The sequence below is a fragment of the Lemur catta genome, chromosome 3 (genome assembly GCF_020740605.2).
Source record: "Lemur catta isolate mLemCat1 chromosome 3, mLemCat1.pri, whole genome shotgun sequence".
Classification (NCBI taxonomy): domain Eukaryota; kingdom Metazoa; phylum Chordata; class Mammalia; order Primates; family Lemuridae; genus Lemur; species Lemur catta.
The window spans coordinates 45,212,269-45,234,242 of NC_059130.1; the positions used below are offsets into that span (position 1 = coordinate 45,212,269).

Here is a 21,974-nt window from a genome sequence, read left to right on the forward strand (position 1 = left end):
CTTCACCTTGCTGTTCTTCCTTTGATCTTCAGCCACTGTCTTCTACTGGCCGAACCCATGTGAAAGTCCAAGGGTGAGGAAGTCCTTGATGAAGTTCATGCAGTTTGCTGGCCAAGATCAGAACAGGTTGGAGGAGAGCAGAGGGAAGGTCTGCAGGGACAAATGGAAAAGTCTAGCACGTCTATTTCCAAGTCCAGTGGTGCAGTGGCTGTGGGAATAACAAGATTTGGCTTCATGTACTTGTGACCTTGACAACAGTTATTTGGATTGAGAAACTCAAAGATAGCATTTATCTTGTTAATTTCTGTGTTATCTAGCCCAGTAATAGAGTCAATTTTCTAATTGAATATTAAATAAATAGTGTATAATTTTGCTTAGATTTTCTTATGCCACTATAGTAGACTCAGAATTTCTTTTTTGATTCAGATTCATTTCTCTTTTTGGAGTATTGCGGTTCAGTTAATTACTGACAAATTTTCCCTGATGTATAACTCTTACCCTGGAGTTACTTAAGACTTTATCAAGTGTATTCTTTTAAGCTGCTAGTCAGAGAAGCCATACTTATCCAAGAAAGTAAAAAAAGATGTTCTCTTTCAGAATCTTTCTGGAAATACAAGTATGAATAAATAGATTTATAAATAAATATTAGAGTTTGGGGTTTTTTTTGAATACTGAAGAAGAATGGATTTTTGCCATTTTATCGATATCTATTGCTGTACGTGTTTATTTACTCCTTTAGATTTTTATTTTGGTAAGTATTTTTTTTTTTTTTTGATATCTTTTAAGGTCCCAGAACTAGGAAAGTCCCTATGGACTTTCAAAATAAATTAATGATGTAGATTCTGTCTTCTGGAATCTCATAATTTGGTTAGAGAGAGCCTTTGTATTGCCTTTGTATTGCACAAATCTACCATCAGTCTGCCCGTGAAGAGACAAGGGTCCTTGTTAAAGTGTGCTACTTAACAAGTCACATAACTTTTGCCAAGTTGCTTAACTTATCTGAGCTTCTATTTCCTCACTGTTAATGTTCCTTTGATCTCTGAAATTCTGTGAAAATCAAATTCCAAGGACAGAAGTATCAGTTGGCTGGGTTTGTTTCTGGGAAGACTTCACAGTAATTGTGTTTTCTTTAAGGTATCTCTAAAGCAAAGTTCAGCCTTGCTTTTTAGGTAGAAGGTTTCCCTTGATACATTATGTGGCATTGTTTTTTTCACAGGGCAGTCATCTGTACAAGTCAAGAAGAATTTTCACGGATTTATAGGGCTCAAGATGAAAAAGCTTAAAAAGCCCTTTCTTTCCTAAAACTGGATGTATGCCTTTTTGAATGATTCCATTTTATTTGCTCAGTTTCCTGATTTACACTTCTACTGTGGAAATGTTTTTTTATGGCATTTTTTACCCTTTAACAAAATTCAGCAGGAAGTAACTTGAAGTACCTTCTTAAGTGTCACAGTTGGGGAAACACTTGAGTTTGCGTTCTGTTTACTGCACCATTGGCTTTTAAAAAAATCTTGGAAATATGTGGAATCCTCATGTTGAGCATGTTTCCACAAAAGGGGAAACACGTTTTTGTGTAAACTGTAATTTTTTTAAAAGTTAAAAGTAATTGCAACATTTTTACTTAGTTCTTTTTTTTTTTCTTTAGAGATGGGGGTTTCACTACGTTGCCCAGGCTGGCCTCAACCTCCTGGGCTCAAGCAATCCTGCCTCAGCCTCCCGAGTAGCTGGGATTATAGGTGTGTGCCACCGTTCCCCATTATTTTACTTAGTTTGTTAAGAATTTAAGTGGAATAGGATAATTAACTAAATTTAATAATTTGCCTACCTTTTCCTCATGTCATTTGTTTGTGAGTCTTTATTAATGAAAAGTGCTAAGCTGAAGTTGGCAAATCAGAGTCTTCACACGAAGACTCTTTCTATTTGAGCTCACCTTCTGTCTGCCTTTCCAAGACAGATTTAGGAAGAAGCAATAGCTCTCTGAGAATGACCTGGACAGCCCCAAAACTGGTTATAACCAAACTAAAATAAGGTTAATATTTGACATAATTCAATGAAGGAAAATGCTTGGTCTTTGATAGAAGCCCTGGAGGAAGACTATTTGGTAAGGGATAAGTCCAAAACAAGTTATTGCTTAAAATCTCGCCTGTGGTCATGGGGAAATATAAACCTTTTGGTTGTTGTATTTTCATTTCTATTGTACTTATCACTACAGCATCTAAGTAAAGCAATAGGAATTGCTATGCTTGTTTGCCTACTATGTCAGGTAATGAATTTTTAATGATCCACTGTATTCACAGAATGTTCAAGGCAAAGTGAAGTTTGTTCTTTTAAACCCTCTTTTCACTTGCCCTTACTGGAAGCAGCTGGCTTGAGGTGGCAGGTTCTCAGATACTGTTGATTTCTATTTTAATGCCAGGAGGCAGAACATATAACTTAGTCTGTAAGCTGAAAATAAAAATAGAATGTCCCTTCCACCCCCATAAATGAGTGCTTAGTTATAATTTTTATACAACCATATTAATATACTACATACATTATAAATCATATACAATAATAGAAACCTTAATAGGTTAGGAAAAAAAAATAAATAGAAATAGAAATGTTGATATTTCTGCCCCCAAGTGGGATCTAATACTTCAGAGACTGTTGGTATAGAAAAAAGTCTTTTTGTCACACTTGGGTTTAAATTCTGGTTCTGGCACTTAATAAGTATGGTTACTTGGCCTCTCAGTGCCTCAATTTCCTATCCTGGAGAATAACAACCTCCTAGGGTTGATGTAAGAATTGTGCAATAGTAGTGAAAAGAACTTATTATGGTACCTGGTGCATAGTAAGGGCTCAGTAAATGTTAGATACTATAATGATACCAATAATAAATTAGAGTTGTTATTGTAATTATCATTATGCTTTTTTGGAAGTATTTTCCATTGGGAATTTTTCATGAAATTGCTAGCTTTTATCCATTCTAATACATTTTTTTGATCCCTAAATTATGAGTTCTGTCCTGTTACTCAAATTCTAGTCACATAGCCCCAAACATCACTGTAATAATTAGAAATTGTACCTTTGCACAGGCTTAAACATAAGAAGTTGTGCCTTCAAAATCTATAGGCCTAAATGTAATATCATTTTTACCCTTGAAAAGATCCTCCATTCTCTCATGTACTTTGGCTTGAAACCTCGAAAACATCTTTGATCGATCTCTAGCTTTCATACCCATGTCCCCTCCCTGTCACTGGTTTATTACTACTTACTTAAAAATATCTCTTTTATCCATCATTTCTTTTCATTTTTACTGTCATTCCTTTTAGGCCCAAATTAAAACAGCTGGTCTCGTAGTTGGTCTCCCTGTTTTAGACTCTTTCTTCTCCTATCTGTCTATCCATTATACTGGAAAACATTTATTGAGCACCTCCTTTATCAGATACTTTTTTAGACCCCAGAGATATGGTCACATTTCTATTAAGATAAATATTATTTAAGTATAAGCTTCATAATCATATTTCTTTACTCAGAATGTTCACTGACTCAGTAATTCATTAGTTTCATTTTGTTTTTAAAATTTAAACATATCTTTTATCAAGCTTTCTATGTCCTTTGTAAGCTCCATCCTCTCGCGTTTCAGCAACACTCATGCTTATTCCCGGCTCTTCACTCTCATGGCTTTTGTCATGATAGCTATATAGACTACTCTTCTTAAATGCGTATAGTTCTGTAACACATGGCGTCCTCTGAATTATTTTTGTATTGTATTTTTGCTGCTGCTTCATGAGTATTGGTCATTATTTGTTCATGTGGAATGATTGCAAAGTACCTGAGGATCAGGATCCTGATTTTGACCCCAGCGTATACTCCCTCTGCCACCCAGGACCCCGGGCCAGATCCTGAAGGGCACTTATTCTATCTCCTTCTGTCTGTATGGACCCTGCTGATGATTATCCCAAATGAAAGGGACCAATACTGTCAGCATATTTTACAGGCTGTTTGTTACGTTACTAAAAATAGAAAATCTGATGTTGAATTTTTAGTATTATAGTAGAAAGGTGGCATGCCTCCTCTTCCCCTTCCCCACTACTGGTGTTTGTAGAGGTTAAGGATAGGTACCCCAGTTGCTGTCCCAAAGGGAGGGGCCTGATAGGAGCTTAGAAAGTACTGTCTGTTTTTTTTTTTTTTTTTGCTCATTGATTAAACTTATGCTTGTTTGAATGCAAAATATATATACATGATTTGACTGATGCATGTTAAAATAACTTGTAAAAATGTTAATGATAAGCAGTGAGCAATCAATCACCTAAATCAGTAGATATGGAAGGTAAAGTTTTTAAGAAGCGGAAGCAAAGTAGTAAAATATATAAATACATAATGAAATTTTTTGTAATCTTGTAACAACAAATAAAATAGGCATGTAAAAAACTTAAATATGTTGTACTAGGTGTTGTATAAACAATTTTCAATAGAAATTAGTTCTTATTGCCATTTGAGAAATTTAGTTACTAAAAAAAAGAAATTAGTTCTTGTATGAGTCTAAGATTGAAGTATTAAACAGATATTGACTAAGTGCCAACTTGTGGAAGGCACTTTGGGGGGAGATAAAGATGAATGATACCCTCATTTTTGTCCTCAGGAATTTACATTATAGTAGAAAGATATGCATGTGAATAACTATAAATATGCTTCCAAAGGGTCAGATAAAGTGCAAGGGGCTTTCAAAGTACTGAAAAATGTCTTTCATCTGGGAGGCTCATGGGTAATTTCATTGAGCAGGTACAATTTGAATTCTGCCTTTACAAAAAGATGTGCAAAGATTTTGAGGGAACTGAGAGAGTTTAGAAGTACTATAAAGAAAAAGATATATGATGCATGTAATTGATCAGGGCTGGAGCGTATTTAAGAGTTTATTTCAGGCTGGGCGCGGTGGCTCACGCCTGTAATCCTAGCCCTCTGGGAGGCCGAGCCGGGTGGATCGCTCGAGATCAGGAGTTCGAGACCAGCCTAAGCGAGACCCCGTCTCTACTAAAAATGGAAAGAAATTATCTGGACAACTGAAAATATATATAGAAAAAATTAGCCGGGCATGGTGGCGCATGCCTGTAGTCCCAGCTACTCGGGAGGCTGAGGCAGTAGGATCGCTTAAGCCCAGGAGTTTGAGGTTGCTGTGAGCTAGGCTGATGCCACAGCACTCACTCTAGCCCGGGCAACAAAGTGAGGCTCTGTCTCAAAAAAAAGAGTTTATTTCAGCAACATTCAGAACGGAAGTATGACCTCTTTTTGGTTTGTTACTGGGAAAACTAAATAGGCCAGTTATTTGCTATCATTTTAGAGTCTTTATCTGCATTCATCTTTACTCATCATCTAGGAGACATTCAGTTCTTCCTAGGATGTGATGATGAATAAGAACTAGTTCCTTGATTTTTTTTTCCCCTCAAGTAATAGTATGTACTCTAAGGGCTGTGTTTTTTGTTTTTTGTGTTTGTTTGTTTTTAAAAGGTAGTCTTGTGCAGAAGATAGGTGTAAAGACATACATTTTCACATATTTTAAAGATTATTCCTAATTACTTTTAGTACTACCACTACTGCTACTACTACTATTACTTCTCTTTCCCCAACTTGCTCTCCAGCAACTCCTGACCATTTTTAGCAGGCTTCCCATATACTGAGCACAGTGTTAAATAGTTTAACTCATTTAATCCCAATGGCAAACTTGTAGAGCAACTGAGACTTAGAGAGCTTAAGTAATTCACAAGCAGTCAGACAGCTACCCTGGAGTGCAATAGGCCTGAGTGGAGCTAAAGCCTGGGTATTTGACCTCTACATAATATTGACTCCAATATACAGGAGTATAGCTAGTTAAAAAGCCCACCATTTTCCCAAGTAGGTAGGCTTTTGTTTTGGTAAATCTGTTTGAAATAGATCTTTTGTTCCATAGCTTTTTGCTCAGTAAACAAAGGACTCAATAAAAGACATTTTAGTTTGTGTCAAAATTAAATACTTTAAAACTTGGAAGAGTAGAAAAGAGGAGGAAAGTAGGACTAGAATAAGATGAACTGTAGAAATGGTTTTATAGTTGCTTAGACCTTAAACATTTCTTTATATTAAATAATAAACCAAGTACAGCACAGGTTGTTTACTGCTGTCCAGTCATGAGGAGAACTAGTATTTGAAAAGTTCAGCCAAGATATCGTAGTTCCTTACAGTCCACACTAAAAAAATTTTTTAATAGTAATGAGAGTATTTTGTTAAACTTGTATTGATTTGTAGAAGATGACTGAATTGTGACATGTCATAGGAAATGAGGGATGCTGCAAATGTTCACTGTCAATTATTGTGCAAGTGGAAAAATGTAATGAAAAATATGCTAATGAAGCTTTTAGCAAATTTGTTTTTTTAAAGAAATTCACCAAGGACCTCATTGCTTGATGTAAGAAATAAAAACTTCTAAGTTGTGTGGAGTTATGACTGATAGGTTCAAGTAATATATACAAATAAATATTCAAGTAATAGACATTTGAAACTTGATGTGTAGTTATTATACTAGTTCTGTAGAAGTGATGGTTCCTGTTGGCTAGAATGTAACTCCTTGTGGGGAGGAAGCTCTGCGGCCAGCGGGGTACTGGAGCAGGTTCCAGGAATTGAAAGAAGAGGCTAGTGGCAGCAGGCAGATGAGACATACTCTTTATTGTTGCGATGATGCAACCGCAGCGAGAAAAGGGTGAACACTTACATATGGCTCAGAACAATAGTGGCAACATGCCAAGCAAAGGCGTGATCACATGGGTTTTACATAGGAGGTGACATCATGGTTACATAACAGTGCTGACTCATGCCTCGGCAGAAGACACGTGGGCAATCATTTTAGTTTGGCCTAAGAAACCTATTGCCTATATGGATGGATTACCCCTTATATGCCTTGGTCCCAGTGAAGTGTCATATTGGTTCTTTCATTGAACCACGTTTTAGATAAGTGATTTCAGAAACAGTACATCTTTGTTTGCTTCATCTGAGAGAATTTTAAGCAGCATGACTCTTTGTTCCACACAGTTCCGACCAAGTAGCACCACAGGCTGTTTCTTTACAACCTGACATATTTAAATGAGAACTTCATGTGCTCATCTGCTCATTGAACTACAGTCATAATTTCCTCTTTCTTTTGAGGCACCGTTTTAGTCTATTCAGGCTGCTATAAAAAATACTATAACTGAGTAACTTATAAACAACAGAAATTTATTTTTCATGGTTCTGGAGGCTAGGAAGTCCTAGATCAAGGAGCCAGTAAATTCGGTGACTTGTGAGGGCTCATTTCCTTCATCATAAATGGTGCCTTCTCCCTGCATCCTCACATGGCAGAAGGGGCAAGGCAGCTCTCTGGGTAGTGCCTCTTTTATAATGGCACTAATCTCATTCCAAGTCCCCCAAAGGCTCTACCTCTTAATAGTCACCTCCCAAAGGCCCCCACCCCCTAATCCCATCACATCAGTGAGTAGGTTTTCCACATACGAATTTTGGGGAGACACAAGCATTCAGACCATAGCAGGTACCTAGCTACTGTCTAGGCAAGGATGGGTCAGTAGCCCAAGTGAATTCAAATATCCCTAAAAGTGAATTCTTCCTGCTCTTTGAATATACACTTGTTTCCCCTTGTGGTCTGTCTTTAATTTCACACATTTATTTTAGTGACAGAGATATTGTTGTTTCCAATAGGAAAAGCCATTTTTTTCATGGAGGGATGGTTGGATCTGAGGGCGAAGGAGAGGATGTAGAGGGAGGAGGTGGGTGGTAATGCAGTATTTTTCAAAGGCTCTTGACCTTATTTGTAGGTCATGAAGTCAGTTTAGTAGATTTCTATTAGTGTTAGTAAAAAGGTAGAATAGACTACAATAGAAAATGTCTTAGAACACAGCACATAGTAAGGATACATATTACTGAAAGAAATTCTTTAGTAATACATTTACATGTATTTGTGCATGGGGTCATGATATGACGTTATTTCTGTAATAGAAGTTTGAAGCCACCATTATAATGGACTTTTAAACATAGAAAAAAGATGATATAATAACAAGTAATTATTCCTAAATTGTATGGACTGTGAATTTTAAGAATAACTTTAATGATTCTGAATTTTTTCTCAATTAGTTCTAAGCTCCATCAACAGTCTTATTCAATTTTATAAACATTTTCAATTCTTTTTTTTTGAGACAGAGTCTCACTCTGTTGCCCTGGCCCAGAGTGTGGTGGCATCATCATAGCTCACAGCAACCTCAAACTCCTGGGCTCAAGTGATCCTCCTGCCTCAGCCTCCAGAGTAGCTGGGACTACAGGTGCGCACCATGACACCCAGCTAATTTTTCTATTTTTAGTAGAGACAGGGCCTTGTTTTGCTCAGGCTAGTCTCCAACTCCTGAGCTCAAGTGATGCTCCCACCTTGGCCTCCCAGAGTGCTAGGATTATAGGCATGGGCCACTGCACCAGACCAACATTTTCAATTCTTACCCTCCATGCCTAATATGCTATTTTGCACATAAATGGCTCTCAGTAAGTATTTCTCTTTTAACAATAACTATTTGCAGTTTTATAATTATAAAATATGCAAGTAATAGCCATTTAAAAAATTTCATCTTTCACATTTTCAGAAACTAGAAGCATAGTACTATGTTTCAGACATGTAATAGATGATTGGTAGATAATGTCATTAAGTTTTTTAAAAATGCTCTGCTTTGAAAAACTGAAGCTACTTGGAATAATCTCCTCGGTTACTATTTTGGGGCATAAGAATTGAAAGTATTGTTCTTCAGGATGCATTCCTGAATAACTATTAGTGCTGTAACATAGAAATCTGTAATCTGAAAAATACCCTTCAGAAAATGAAGATGAAATAAAGACATTTCCAAACATCTGCTGTGTTTTTGAACTCTCACCACCACATCATGTTACTGATGTCACTGCATTTTTTTCTCTTGTGTGCCCTTCTATTCCATGAACTGATTTTTATTCCCTAGGCACTTGTAATCTTGTGTTGATTCTGAATGGCTCCTCTTCCTTGATCTGTTATAACATCTCTTAAATGAAACTGCCAGAAACATTTAAAGAGGGCTTCAGTAACCTTGTCAGAGCTATTTTTCCTAGGATCAAGGCCAAACTGATTTTCCATTGTTAATGAAATCCTGTGATTTCTTATTACTGCCGTCTGCATTTCTGCTCAGGTGTACCTTATAGACAGGTTGCCTTTCTCACTATCTCGCATCTCCATTGCCCTTTTGGTTGATCCAGAACTCTTGATTCATATCTTTTTTCTTGATTCAGTGCTTTTGTTGTCTGGAAATGAGCATTGACTTTTGGCATCAGACAAACCTTTGTTTGAATCCCAACTCATGTCCTGACCAGATATTTATCTGTTTAATATCTAGACAGTTAACCTCTCTGAACCTCTGTTTTCCCGTTGGTAAAAATAGGGCAATACCTCTATTACAGGTTTGTCGTGAGAATTAAACATATACATTACATGTATATGTCAGTATACACCTGACATACTGTTAGCTTATCTCCCTTTCCCTCCCTACCTGCTTAATTCAATATTTGGTTTTAACTTTTGTAAGACATAAATAATATTTGTAAGGGTTAATTAAACTAGTAGCAGTTTAGAGAACACTAGAAGAGTCTTAAGTACAAGCAATCAAATGTAAACAGTGGATCCTAACTGATTCTTGAAAGCTAATGATAGTTGGTATCATAAAGAAAAAAAAAACCAATAATGGCACTGCCTGCCTTCCTTTTCTTATTTATTCCTTTTTAAGCATTATAACTGTTTGGTCCTTAATGGTGATGATATTTCTTTCTGTCAGTATGTGCTGAGTTGATACTTTATCTTAACTTTTCTGTACCCTCTTGAGGCCTTGCCGGGATACAAGGTCCCTGGAAGAGGGTAAGGGACTTTTACTTGTTAAGGACTCCATTGCATCAGAGCAGTTTATTATCAAAACTGCTCTTTAGAAACCTTGTGATTTTTTAGTAAAAAGCAGTGAAGGTAATTTTGTACTATTATGTATTATTCAGAAATAGTCATCCTTGCTTAACATGCACACAAACTCATCCTTCGCTCCAAGTGCTTATGAATGGGGGAAGTACTTTTTCATCCATATTAATATTTTATCTTGTTTCTTCTGAATTTATAATTGATGTGAGGTTAGATAATGAGTATGCTTTTGAATTTTTCTTGCCTTTCCCCCAGGCTTATTACTATAAAGAATAAAAAAATAACTTGAAGAGATTCCTTAAGTAGACATTTTGCTTCACTTGTGAGACATTAAACAAAGATTTAGATAATTTATTTGAAAACATTTTTTCAGTGCTTTATTTTTGATGCAAGAGAAGTCTTGCACTGAAATGCTTTCTCATCTGTACATATTTATTCCTTTTAAATAAAATATAAGACGTTTCTGCTTTGCTTTGTGGAATTGGAGACAGGTTCTTCAGATTTTATTCTTCATAAACTTTCATGTAGATTCTCAGATTCCAGCTTGGTCCTGGAAACCTAGCCACAAATTAATTTTGTAACTTAGAGTAGCTAAATGGTAAAGTATGATACCTATTCTTTTGGATATATAGGTTGCATATAATGTCTACTATGACTTTATTAACTATATGAATATGAACATTTTGTTAATATTTTCCATAACATATTTGGTTTCTGTGACAAGCCAAAGCACAGCATTTATAAATTTCTCAATCTACAATTTGCAACAGTAATTTCATGTTGATTAATGTAATTTTTGATTTTTTAATGATGCTTTTCCCCTGAGAAGTTTGAATTGAATGAAACTAATGATTAATGTGTAACAAATAGTGTTATAAAATTTGAAAAGAAAATTGTTACTCAATTTTTATTGATAAAAACAGACCCATAACTGTCTGAACTCCCCAAAAGGCAAGAATTGTATTGTGACTCTTATTTATTAAATATCCTTTACAAAAATTACTTATTATTATAGAAATAAGTATATATGTTCAATAGTTTTTCTTTTCATTTATAAATATAATTTTAGTCACATTTCTATTTTTCTTTTCTTTTTTTTTTTTTTGAGACAGATTGTCACTCTGTTACCCCGGGCTAGAGTGCCGTGGCGTCAGCCTAGCTCACAGTAACCTCAAACTCCTGGGCTCAAGCAATCCTTCTGCCTCAGCCTCTCGAGTAGCTGGGACTACAGGCATGCGCCACCATGCCCGGCTAATTTTTCTATATATATTTTTAGCTGTCCATATAATTTCTTTCTATTTTTAGTAGAGACGGGGGTCTCACTGTTGCTCAGGCTGGTCTCGAACTCCTGAGCTCAAACGATCCGCCCGCCTCGGCCTCCCAGAGTGCTAGGATTACAGGCGTGAGCTACCGCGCCCAGCCTCACATTCTATTTTTCTATCACAAATTCCTTTTTCCTTCATACTAAATTTTTTTTGTAAAGACTTTTAAAAAACTATTTACCTAGGATTAGTTGCAGCTGAGGCTGCATCATCACAAATCAAGAGAAAAGACCAGTGAGGGAGATGAGTGTGTGTAATGCAGCTCTAGAGTAACACATGGACCTATAAACAACCATCACTGCTATAGGAGACGTAGGCAACAGAAATCATAAGTGCTTCGTGTACACTAAGTCACTTAATCCCCATAACTACCTTACGAGGAACCTACTATTACTATTCCCATTTTATAGATGGGGTAACTGAGGCAGAGGTTGAGTATCTTGTCCACCATCACAAAACCCAGATCTATCTGATTCTAGAGCCCATGCTCTTAGACATTCTGAGTTATTCCCTCCAACCCCCAGAAACAACTCTTTATAGCTTTCTGGATCTTCTCTTTAAGCAATACATTTCAGGGACATGTCACTTGCTGTAGGCTGCCAGCAAATGATAACAGCAATAGTAGCAGCAACAAGACTTGTTGGTTTGGCACATTCTTTACACTCAGCAATACTGGTAGTGCCAGGTCCAATTGGTATTTGTTGATAGATTGTTTTAATATCATCAGGGAGGGAATGGCTTTCTGATCAGTTAATATTGAAATGTATGAGGCCAAGGAACAGTTATACTTGATGGCATAAGCTTAAAAGGTTAAACTTCCTCTTGAACTGAGGGAGTGGATTTTTTTAAGTACATGTGCATGAAAAAAATTGTTTCACATGATCCGTTGTAGAGCTAGGCCTTTCTTTGAAGACAGAAATGTGGTTTAATTCAGTTCTCAAAAGGCTTGATTGTCCTTCATTTATCATTTCCTTAAAATCACCTATTTATCTTATACCTTATATGAAGTTTACATTCTACTCAATAATATACACACGCATGTTATAATATAAAAATGTTTACATTATTTACCATTAAGACTGATGGTTTAGGAAGGTTCTCTCTCTCATTCGCGTGTGAGCGCACGTGCACACACACACACACACAGACTTTAAGATTTCTGGATATAATAACATCGCACTGTCCAGTTTAAGTTACTTTAAGACTGCTAGGTATAATAAGACTGCATTGTCCTTTAAGACTTTAAGACTTCTGGAACAAAGTGTGATTAGGGATAAACTTTTATTATGTATAAATTATATTTAAAATGTTCAAAAGAGGAAAAATTGTTCAGCTTCTTTAAGAAACTTTCTCTTTTTTGATGCAATGTAATCTTTAAATGTTCTTCATAAAGTACTTCTGATAGAAACAAATCTTTGGTGAAGAGGGAAGGGAATGAATGATTGTCCGTGTAATTATTCCCATCTGTGATATTCTCATCAGAACATCTGTGGCGAAAAAAACCTCGAGGTATCCCTATGCACTACTAAAGTGTTAGTTTCTCCCATTTGAGTTGGCCTTGGAAGCCTGGTGATTTGGAAAGATCTGAGTCATGGGAAGCATAGCTTCCAGTTTGGGCTCGGTTATTCACAAGCTCTGTGACTTTATGCTAGTTATTTACATGCTCTGGAAATCAGTCTCTTTATCCATAAAATGAAGAATTCAAACAAAATGATATCCAGCTTTGCTATCATTTGGTAGAAAAAGGAATCAAGTTCTTTGCTAGACTTGGCTCAACAAAGTTAAAAAGTAAAATTTTTAAAATTTCAAAGGCAACTTTGGTCTGGGAGGTGTGTATAAGTGTGCATGTGCATGTGTTTCAGGCAGGTAGTTGAAAAACCATCCTAATCCCAGCTACTCTGGAGGCTGAGGCTGAGGCTGAGGCTACCCTTGAGCTCAGAAGTTTGAGATTACAGGAAGCTATGATCACAACACTTCACTCTAGCTTATGTGACAGAGTGAGATCCTGTCTCCAACCTGAGTGGGATGTTTTGTGTCAAGTCGAGATGCACCACTGTTATATCCCTAGATAGTCCTCTTAACTCTAGGAAGTAACCAAAATTTTGACTGTAGAGGTAAAACAGAAAGTTAAGTTTAAATCAAGTTTGAACACAGTTTGTACTTGGAGTAATAAACCTTTTTGCGTGAACAAACAGTCCCGGCTTGGGTGTTATTAATAGTTTCCAAAAGCTCCACTGGACAAGCATAGATTTGAGCTCCCTTTTGTGTTATCTTCTGTACCCCTTGACAGGATTTCTCTGCCAGCTTCTTAGGCTTCTCAGTCTCTTGCCCACTTGACTTGACACTCATCACATGTCCTCAGGGTTAAAGCAACACAGAATGTTGGGCTCATCTCAGTGGGCTTCCTCCTGTCTTTCGGCAACTTTGATCCTCATATCCTGGCTGCCTTAGAAGCTCTCCAGGGTCGTCCATATCTTACTTTTCTCGTTGTTCTTAGACAGTTGCACTGGTTTGCTATAAGTCACTTTGTCATAGCCAGAAGCAGTAGTTCCTCAGTTTATTTTCTTTGTATTAAAACTGTTTTCTAGATGGTATATTGTACAAAATTCTGCTGCTTTGCTCAGAATTAAAGGGTGTGATTAGCAAGTTTGGTTATTAGGCTATTTGGATAAATGAAGTATCAACTTTCATTGATTTTTCATTTGCCTTAGTTAGATGTATCATTTCTTCCATTTTATAATTTTATTTATTTTAGTGAAGGCAATATTTTAATTGTATATTTCAGTGAATATTTTATTAGAGATAGTAAAAATTTTGTATTAAAAGTTATTTAAATTTTTTATTATAAGTGAAGTACAGCACTAGAATGCACAGTGAAACCTAAATTCAAAGGAGTTGTATTATTGTAATCAATATGAAAAACAGTATAAGAAAGGCTTTTACAAATGTCATACTATGTCTCTTATTTTACATTTAGTTTTCTCTTGACTAATAAACATTGTTTAAATGTGTCCTTTTGGATGATTGTGGGAAAAATAAAATAGTGTCTTAAAAATTACTCATCTATGTTATAGTTTATGAATAAAATCATAAACATGACTAGACATACAACTTCTACCATTAGAATTTATAAGTCAATTATTAACAGAAGAACTCAAACATATACTCTAACCAGAGTATCAGATGGCAAATCTAGAATCAGCAATAAAACTCCTAGCTTTTCTTTTCCCTCATATCTTCATTTGCTTATTATAATGAAGGATCTTCGGAGCTGGGACATTTTTACTAACTTATATAATTATGAGAAATCCTGTCTAATAGTTAAGGGCCAATATTTGACTGTTTTTTTTTTTCATTTTATTCTCTATGATACCCATGTACCTTACAGACCTCCAACTACAGGAAGCTTACATGACCACGGTCCCCAGCTGCTGTGCTCTGAAATCCATTGCTGCTTTTATGCTTTGGACTGACTTCCCAAGGGCTGTTCCCAGCCAGTAACTGAGAAGAGCAGGGATGCTAAAGGTGGCCTGCCCAGTTCTTGGGAGTCATGGCACTCCTCTGACTGCTCCCTGGCTTGAGCACTCCCTGATGGGCTTGCTGAACCTTCCTTAGTTGGAATAGCAATCCAGGATGAGTCCACCTAACCTTCCCTGCCCCTCTCCTCCACTCAGGTCATATCTGCACTGTGGTCTGCCAGCTTTCCTGGTCTTCCTTGGCTCCCTCCCCATTTTCTTTTTCTTTTTTTAATTTCAGCATCTTATGGGGATACAAAAGTTTAGGTTACATGTATTGCCCTTTCCCCCCACCCCCGAATCAGAGCTTCAAGCATGTCCATCCCCTGGATGGTGTGCATCGCACTCGTTATGTATGTATACACCCATCCGGTCCACACCCCACATCTGCCCGACACCCAATTAATGTTATTCCTAAATGTGCTCTTAGGTGATGATCAGTGAAACCAATTTGATGGTGAGTACATGTGGTGCTTATTTTTCCATTCTTGGGATACTTCACTTAGTAGAATGGGTTCCAGCTCTATCCAGGAAAATACAAGAGGTGCTATATCACCATTGTTTCTTATAGCTGAGTAATACTCCATGGTATACATATACCACATTTTATTAATCCACTCATGTATTGATGGGCACTTGGGTTGTTTCCACATCTTTGCAATTGTGAATTGTGCTGCTATAGACATTCTAGTGCAGATGTCTTTTTTATAGAATGTCTTTTGTTCTTTTGGGTAGATGCCCAATAATGGGATTGCTGGATCAAATGGTAGGTCTGCTTGTATCTGTTTAAGGTATCTCCATATTGCTTTCCACAGAGCTTGCACTAGTTTGCAGTCCCACCAGCAGTGTATGAGTGTTCCTATCTCTCCCTCCCCATTTTCTATTACAGGAATTTCCCTTAATGAAATTCTTGTATGTTCAATCCTGTCTTGGCATTTGCTTCTCAGAGATCCTAGACTAACACACTCTCCTACTATGTCTATGAAAAGATACTATCATATGAATTTACTGAGGAGAGAAAGAATTTTGCTATAATTTTAATGACAATATTCTAATACTGCTAGATTCTTAAATTTAGGAAAGTTAAAACTTCCTGTAATGGAGAACTATTCTTTCAGAATTTTTTTTTTTCATCAGTTCATTGATAATCTCTTTGTATGTAAACTTACGTTTAGAAGGACTTTGAATTGTTACAGTAGTCAGATCAGGAGCTCAGGTTCTTAAAATATGTAAATTTACTCAGAATGATTGAATGGCTGTGATGTACTAAATAATTCATAAGTCATCTTTGAGAAATATAAGGTTATTCAAGGAGAAATTGAAAGTTAGTGTTTCTGAGGGTGTGTTGATAACTGATATTTTGTTGAAAAGCAGAAAAAGCAATACAATAGGTAGTAACAAATTTGTTTCTTGCAAATATTTGGTAATTCTTGCCTTCATTTTATGTGACTTATATAAGAGTACTTATTCTTTATATGTTAGTGTTAAAATTTTCCTGTCTTTCTTTTCAGAATCATAGCGAAAGATTTGTTTTCATTGCAGAGTGGTATGATCCAAATGCTTCACTTCTTCGACGGTTTGAACTTCTATTTTACCCAGGGGATGGGTCTGTTGAAATGGTAAATAAGCCTTTCTTTGCTTGAATGTTGGCAAAGGGGGTAAATTTGGATAGGGAGAGGGATAAGATTGCCTTCTATATAATTACTTTTTAAAATATATATATATATGAATTCTTTTTTGTTATTCATTATAATTCTAATATAAGTAGATAAAAGAAGATAACTTTGTGCCTTTATTTGTAATGCCAAAAATAGGCAAATATTTTTGGTTAGAGAATTGAAGTGGGATTATTTATGTTTTAGATTAAGCAATAACTGATAAATTTTTATAGGTAAATATTATGCTCATAAATATGCCACCATTATTAAGAAGTCAAATTGAAGAGGATTGCACTAAGAGAGTCTTGTTTATTTATTTGTGTCCTTTCATTGGCAACACTTGTAACAAATAGATCTATTTTGTATTGGTATTTTGTACACACAACAAAGCAGAAATTTGGGTGTATGACTGTCTTTGGGATTTATAGGCACTAATTTACTGAATAATTTGGCAATAAAAAATCTTTATATTCAGATTTTAAGTATTAAATTTCCAATAAGAAGCTTTTATGTTACTACTGGATTGGATTAGGAAATACCAAAGTTATAAAAAAAATTATGATTTGTATTTATAGCAAAAAGGGAATGGAATGTAACCTATCTTTGATAAGATAGAATTAAGAACTATTTCTACCTTATAATCAGATGAATATTCCTTACTGATTTCTTTTTTTATTGTATTGTTTTTGGTTCTAGCATGATGTAAAGAATCATCGTACCTTTTTGAAACGCACCAAGTATGATAACCTGCACTTGGAAGATTTATTTATAGGCAACAAAGTGAATGTCTTTTCTCGACAACTGGTGTTAATTGACTATGGAGATCAATATACAGCTCGTCAACTGGGCAGTCGGAAAGAAAAGTAAGAAACCAATTACATATTTTTTTCATTTGACTTTGGGTCCAAAGTCAGTCTGCATCAAGAATGGGAGGATTTAATCATAGGAGAATGGATAGGACCTGGAAAATGGTTGTCCTTATTCTGTCTTTTTTTTTCCAGTTTTTTAATTGATAAATCATAGTTGTGCATGTCCTCATTCTGTCTTAATTCATTTTTATATCTCCTGTGGCACTTAGCACATCTCCTCCCACATTGTAAGCACCTTGTCTGTATTAGCTGAATGAATTAGTGAATAAAATTTAAAATTTATTATCTACTCTTCCCTTTTTCCATTTCCTCCCTATTCTCAAATGATGACCTTTGATCTAGTTGGCAAGGAAGTTCTAGATTGTAACTAATGTTGTTTACTCTTGAGCTTTATTCACAGACATAATATATGTCCAATAAATGATGACTGACTGATTGGTTGAAGAAAGACATTAATGAGTGTAGCAAAAAAAAAAAGAAAGAAAAAAGAAAGAAATTATATAAAGAAACTGATCTGTCTTGTTCACAACTGTATCCATTAAAACTATTGTAGTGATACCTCAAACAGCAAATTATTCACAGGGTGTGGCCCACAAAACTTTGTTAAGTGAATGAATGAATGAGTTTACATCATTGAAAATGTCTAGAGGTGTGGTATGTCTGGAAGAATAGCTTCCCACTGGCTGCATTCTTGCCTTCCTCTCTCCCTCCCATTGCTTGTAAAGTAGAGAAGCTGCAGCATCCTGCCCTCCACATATGTCTCTCTTCTCTCTATTGTTTGTCAAAGCTGCATTTGTCATTCTGACTTTTTCTCAGCTTTGATTTAGAAGAGAGACAGAACAAGTTGGAGATGCAGCTGAAAATCAGGCTATATAGAAAACAAAGATTTTCAATAATGTTTTTCTTCTGAATATCAATTTTCAGTATTATCAAGATGACATTTTAATTGCCAATCTCTACATTTATGAGTTTTATCTTTCTGAGACTGGAATTAACTATATTTGAAATGAAATTTTAATTCCTTTGTCATCTTTCTTGGCTCTAATTTCTGTGGCTTATATTTTGTATGGTTTTGGGAATTTTTTTTGCATCTGTGGAGGGATTGTTGCTATAATTAAAAATAGGGATCATTGGTGGATATGTGTATAAGCTATATGTATAAAAAGCTACAAAAACTGTTTAATTCAATAGGAAAAAAATCAGTCCAACTATTTTTTGAGGTCTATAACCCAAACTAGCTGATTGCCTAATATCTGAGTCACCTCCATAGTAATGTGATATCTCTTTCTGTGACTTCCCTATCCTTTTTTTACAAGCCCTTTATAATTCTTGAGGTGATCTGATGCTTAGGGTGGTACTAATACACAGGGGGTGATGGTTAAGAAGGGTAGTGAATGCGTCGTTAGAAAGGAAGAACAAAGATTCCCAGGATAACTGTGAAAGAGGAAAAAAAATTAGGATATTAGATAAATAGGAATCTTTTATTATTATAAGATCTTATGGTAGAAGTCTATGGGATTAAGGAAATGCCAACCATAATTCTTTTATTTATGATTAATAAATATATGTTATATTTATTATATGAATATATAATAAAAATATAAACATATAGGATTCATTTATGGAGCACATGCTATGTGCCAGTCATTGTGATAGGCACTTTACATACACCTCAGTTCAAGATTACTTTACATTTTCACTTAAACTAGATATAAAATATGTCCAATAATAGGAAGGGTTAATAGTCTGACCCAATCAAAATAAAATAATAGCCATAACAATTATAATTTATATATTTTGACTCTGATTTATCTGGAATGAATGTTGTTTAATCTATTTTATAGAATGGGTAAGTAACTTGGCCATAATCACACAGCTAGAAAGTAAAAGGAAACCAGCAAACCCTGTTGTGTTTTACTCCAAAATTCATGCTCTTTTTACTAAACGTCTCATTAATATGCTGGCAGATACGGTTGAATGGAACTGATTTTAAAACAAGGAGAACAGAAGAATTCTATTTTAATGTGAAGAATAAATTTGAAATATTGGGGCTTTATAAATATAGTTCATGAAAATATATGCAGTATTATACATTTTACTGGTATAAATTGTTTCACCATTTTCTCTTTTGATTCTTTCTTAACTGCATATGGGTTAGCAAATCCAGCAACCATTTGGGTGATTTAAATAAACAACTTCTGAATCCAACAGTTTCAAAGATATATTGTTTTATTTAAATGCCAAAAAGTAAGCATATGGAAATATATGTGTATGTTTATCAGGGTCCCATAGAAACAACTGTGTGTAATAATTGTAATTTAGTCTAGTTTTCAGTTTTGTATAGTGTCAAAGAAAATTTATGAGCTAACTACACACTCCTTTCTTTCTGGAGTAAAGGCTGTGTTGAGGGGGACTGGTGAAGTTGATCTCCACGGAGCCTATCAACTATTTGGGAGGCAATTATCTAGATAACTTAGTATAATTCAGGTTAGCTGACAAACTAGCCTCAACATTCCCATTTCCTTTGACTGTAGAAATCTAACTTTGATTCACATTTCTATCCTTTCTTCTGTCCACCACACTTTAGGTGGGACTTGTGCTTAGAAAGGGGTTAAGAGTACTTTTCCCTGGAGACAGAGGAATTGACCTAAATCACCTTTTGAGTTTTTTAATATAGCTCAGTAATTTTAAGTATTTGCTTAACCCAAACATACCTTGAAGCTCTGACTTGGGGAGATGGGCGGGACATGGGCAATATATATAACCTGAACTTTTGTACCCCCATAATAAGCTGAAATAAATAATATTAAAAAAATAAATAAAATTAAAAAAGTACTGAAATCATACTTTATATATTTTTAGATTTTTGTAGTTTATGGCTGAACATATATTTTCTGAGATTAGAATTTGATTAATATGAACTATTTACATTTTTTATATTTGAAGATTTAGAAATGTCATCAGATATATATTTCTCCAAATATAAAATGTCATAAAATCTTGACTATTTTGACTTTGAAACAGCCTCACGATTCAGGTATTATATACTTAAGCAGGATTATACTATTGGAATATAATAATTAATGTACAAATGACTTAAAAGACATTAAAATGAATAAATATCAACTGGAATAAATGAAGTCTAGAGTACTTTAAAAACTATTCCTTTCTCTTCCCGTGGTTGCTATGGTTGGCCTCTTAAAAGAAAGAGGCCAAAAAGACTCCTAGTGTTCCCCAGGTTTCTGCACGTGTCTCTTTTTTCTCATTCTGTGCACTCTCCCAGAGGATTCTATGTACTCCCATGACTTCCAACTCTGTGTTGCCTTCCAAATTTATATTATCAGTCCAGCTGCAAAACCACATGTTCCACTTTTTTCTGAACCTTTCCACCTGGATTCCTCACGGGCACTTAAAAATAACAAATCTAAAGTTGAATTAATTCGCTTTCATTGAAAAACCTGCTGCTTTTGTATTCTAGCACCACGTTCACCTAATCACAGGTTTCAAAAATTGGAAGCTCTCTTTGAGTTCCGTCTTTATTGTATTCCTACATCCAGATAGAGACTAATCTTATCAATTTACTTACCTCTTTCAAAAATCTCTCTTATTTCTCTTCTCCATCCTTTTTTTTTTTTTTTTTTTTATTGAGACAGAGTCTCGCTCTGTTGCCAGGGCTAGAGTGAGTGCCGTGGCGTCAGCCCAGCTCACAGCAACCTCAAACTCCTGGGCTTAAGCAATCCTACTGCCTCAGCCTCCCGAGTAGCTGGGACTACAGACATGTGCCACCATGCCCGGCTAATTTTTTGTATATATTTTTTTAGTTGGCCAGATAATTTCTTTCTATTTTTAGTAGAGACGGGGTCTCGCTCTTGCTCAGGCTGGTCACGAACTCCTGACCTTGAGCGATCCACCCGCCTCGGCCTCCCAGAGTGCTAGGATTGCAGGCGTGAGCCACCGCGCCCGGCCTCTCTTCTCCATCCTTAACATCTCTTGTACATTAAGTTAGCTTCTGGTCATCTCTTGAGCTCAGTTAGTCTCCATTCTTCCTTCCAAATTATTAGCTGATGGAGAACTGACACAGGACCCAGATGTAGATAAAAAAAAATGTATTTTTTTTTCTTAGTTTATACACTGTTCCTATCCTCCCATTTTTTTTTTATCAACGTTCTATTCCTACATTGTTTTTAAGATGAGGACATTAGTGTTTCCTTTTCTTTTTTTTTTTTTTTATTTCAAAATATTACAAGGGTACAAATGTTTTTGGTTACATGAATTGCTTCTGTAGTGTTTGAGTCAGGGCTATAACTGTGCCCATCACCCAGGTAGTGTTCATTGTACCTGTTAGGTAGGTTTTCACCCATCCCTTCATCCCCCTCTCCCCTGCTTGATTTCCACTGAGTTTTACTTCCCTCTGTGCACATGTGTGCTCATCAGTTAGACCCAATTTAATAACAAGTACATATGGTGCTTGTTTTTTCATTTTTTAGATACTTTGCTTAGGATAATGGTCTCTAGTTTCATAGAAATTGTTGTAAAAGGCATTAATTAATCCTTTTTATGGCTGAGTAGTATTCCATGGTTCGTGTGTGTGTGTGTGTGTGTGTGTGTGTGTGTGTGTAGACACACACATACCACATTTTGTT

The 21,974-nt window shown here is 35.6% G+C and overlaps 1 protein-coding gene across 2 annotated transcripts in view; it reads left to right on the forward strand.

The window, feature by feature from the left end:
• Positions 1 to 21,974, forward strand: part of NME7 (NME/NM23 family member 7) — a 190,149-nt gene that overhangs the window by 18,628 nt on the left and 149,547 nt on the right. Inside the window, exons 2-3 of one of the 2 annotated variants that reach the window (XM_045547425.1) lie at positions 16,316 to 16,423; positions 17,159 to 17,325. In XM_045547425.1, the coding sequence (XP_045403381.1) occupies positions 16,316 to 16,423; positions 17,159 to 17,325 (275 nt within the window). The remainder of the gene's footprint in view (positions 1 to 16,315; positions 16,424 to 17,158; positions 17,326 to 21,974) is intronic. The other variant, XM_045547426.1, reaches the window with a different exon arrangement.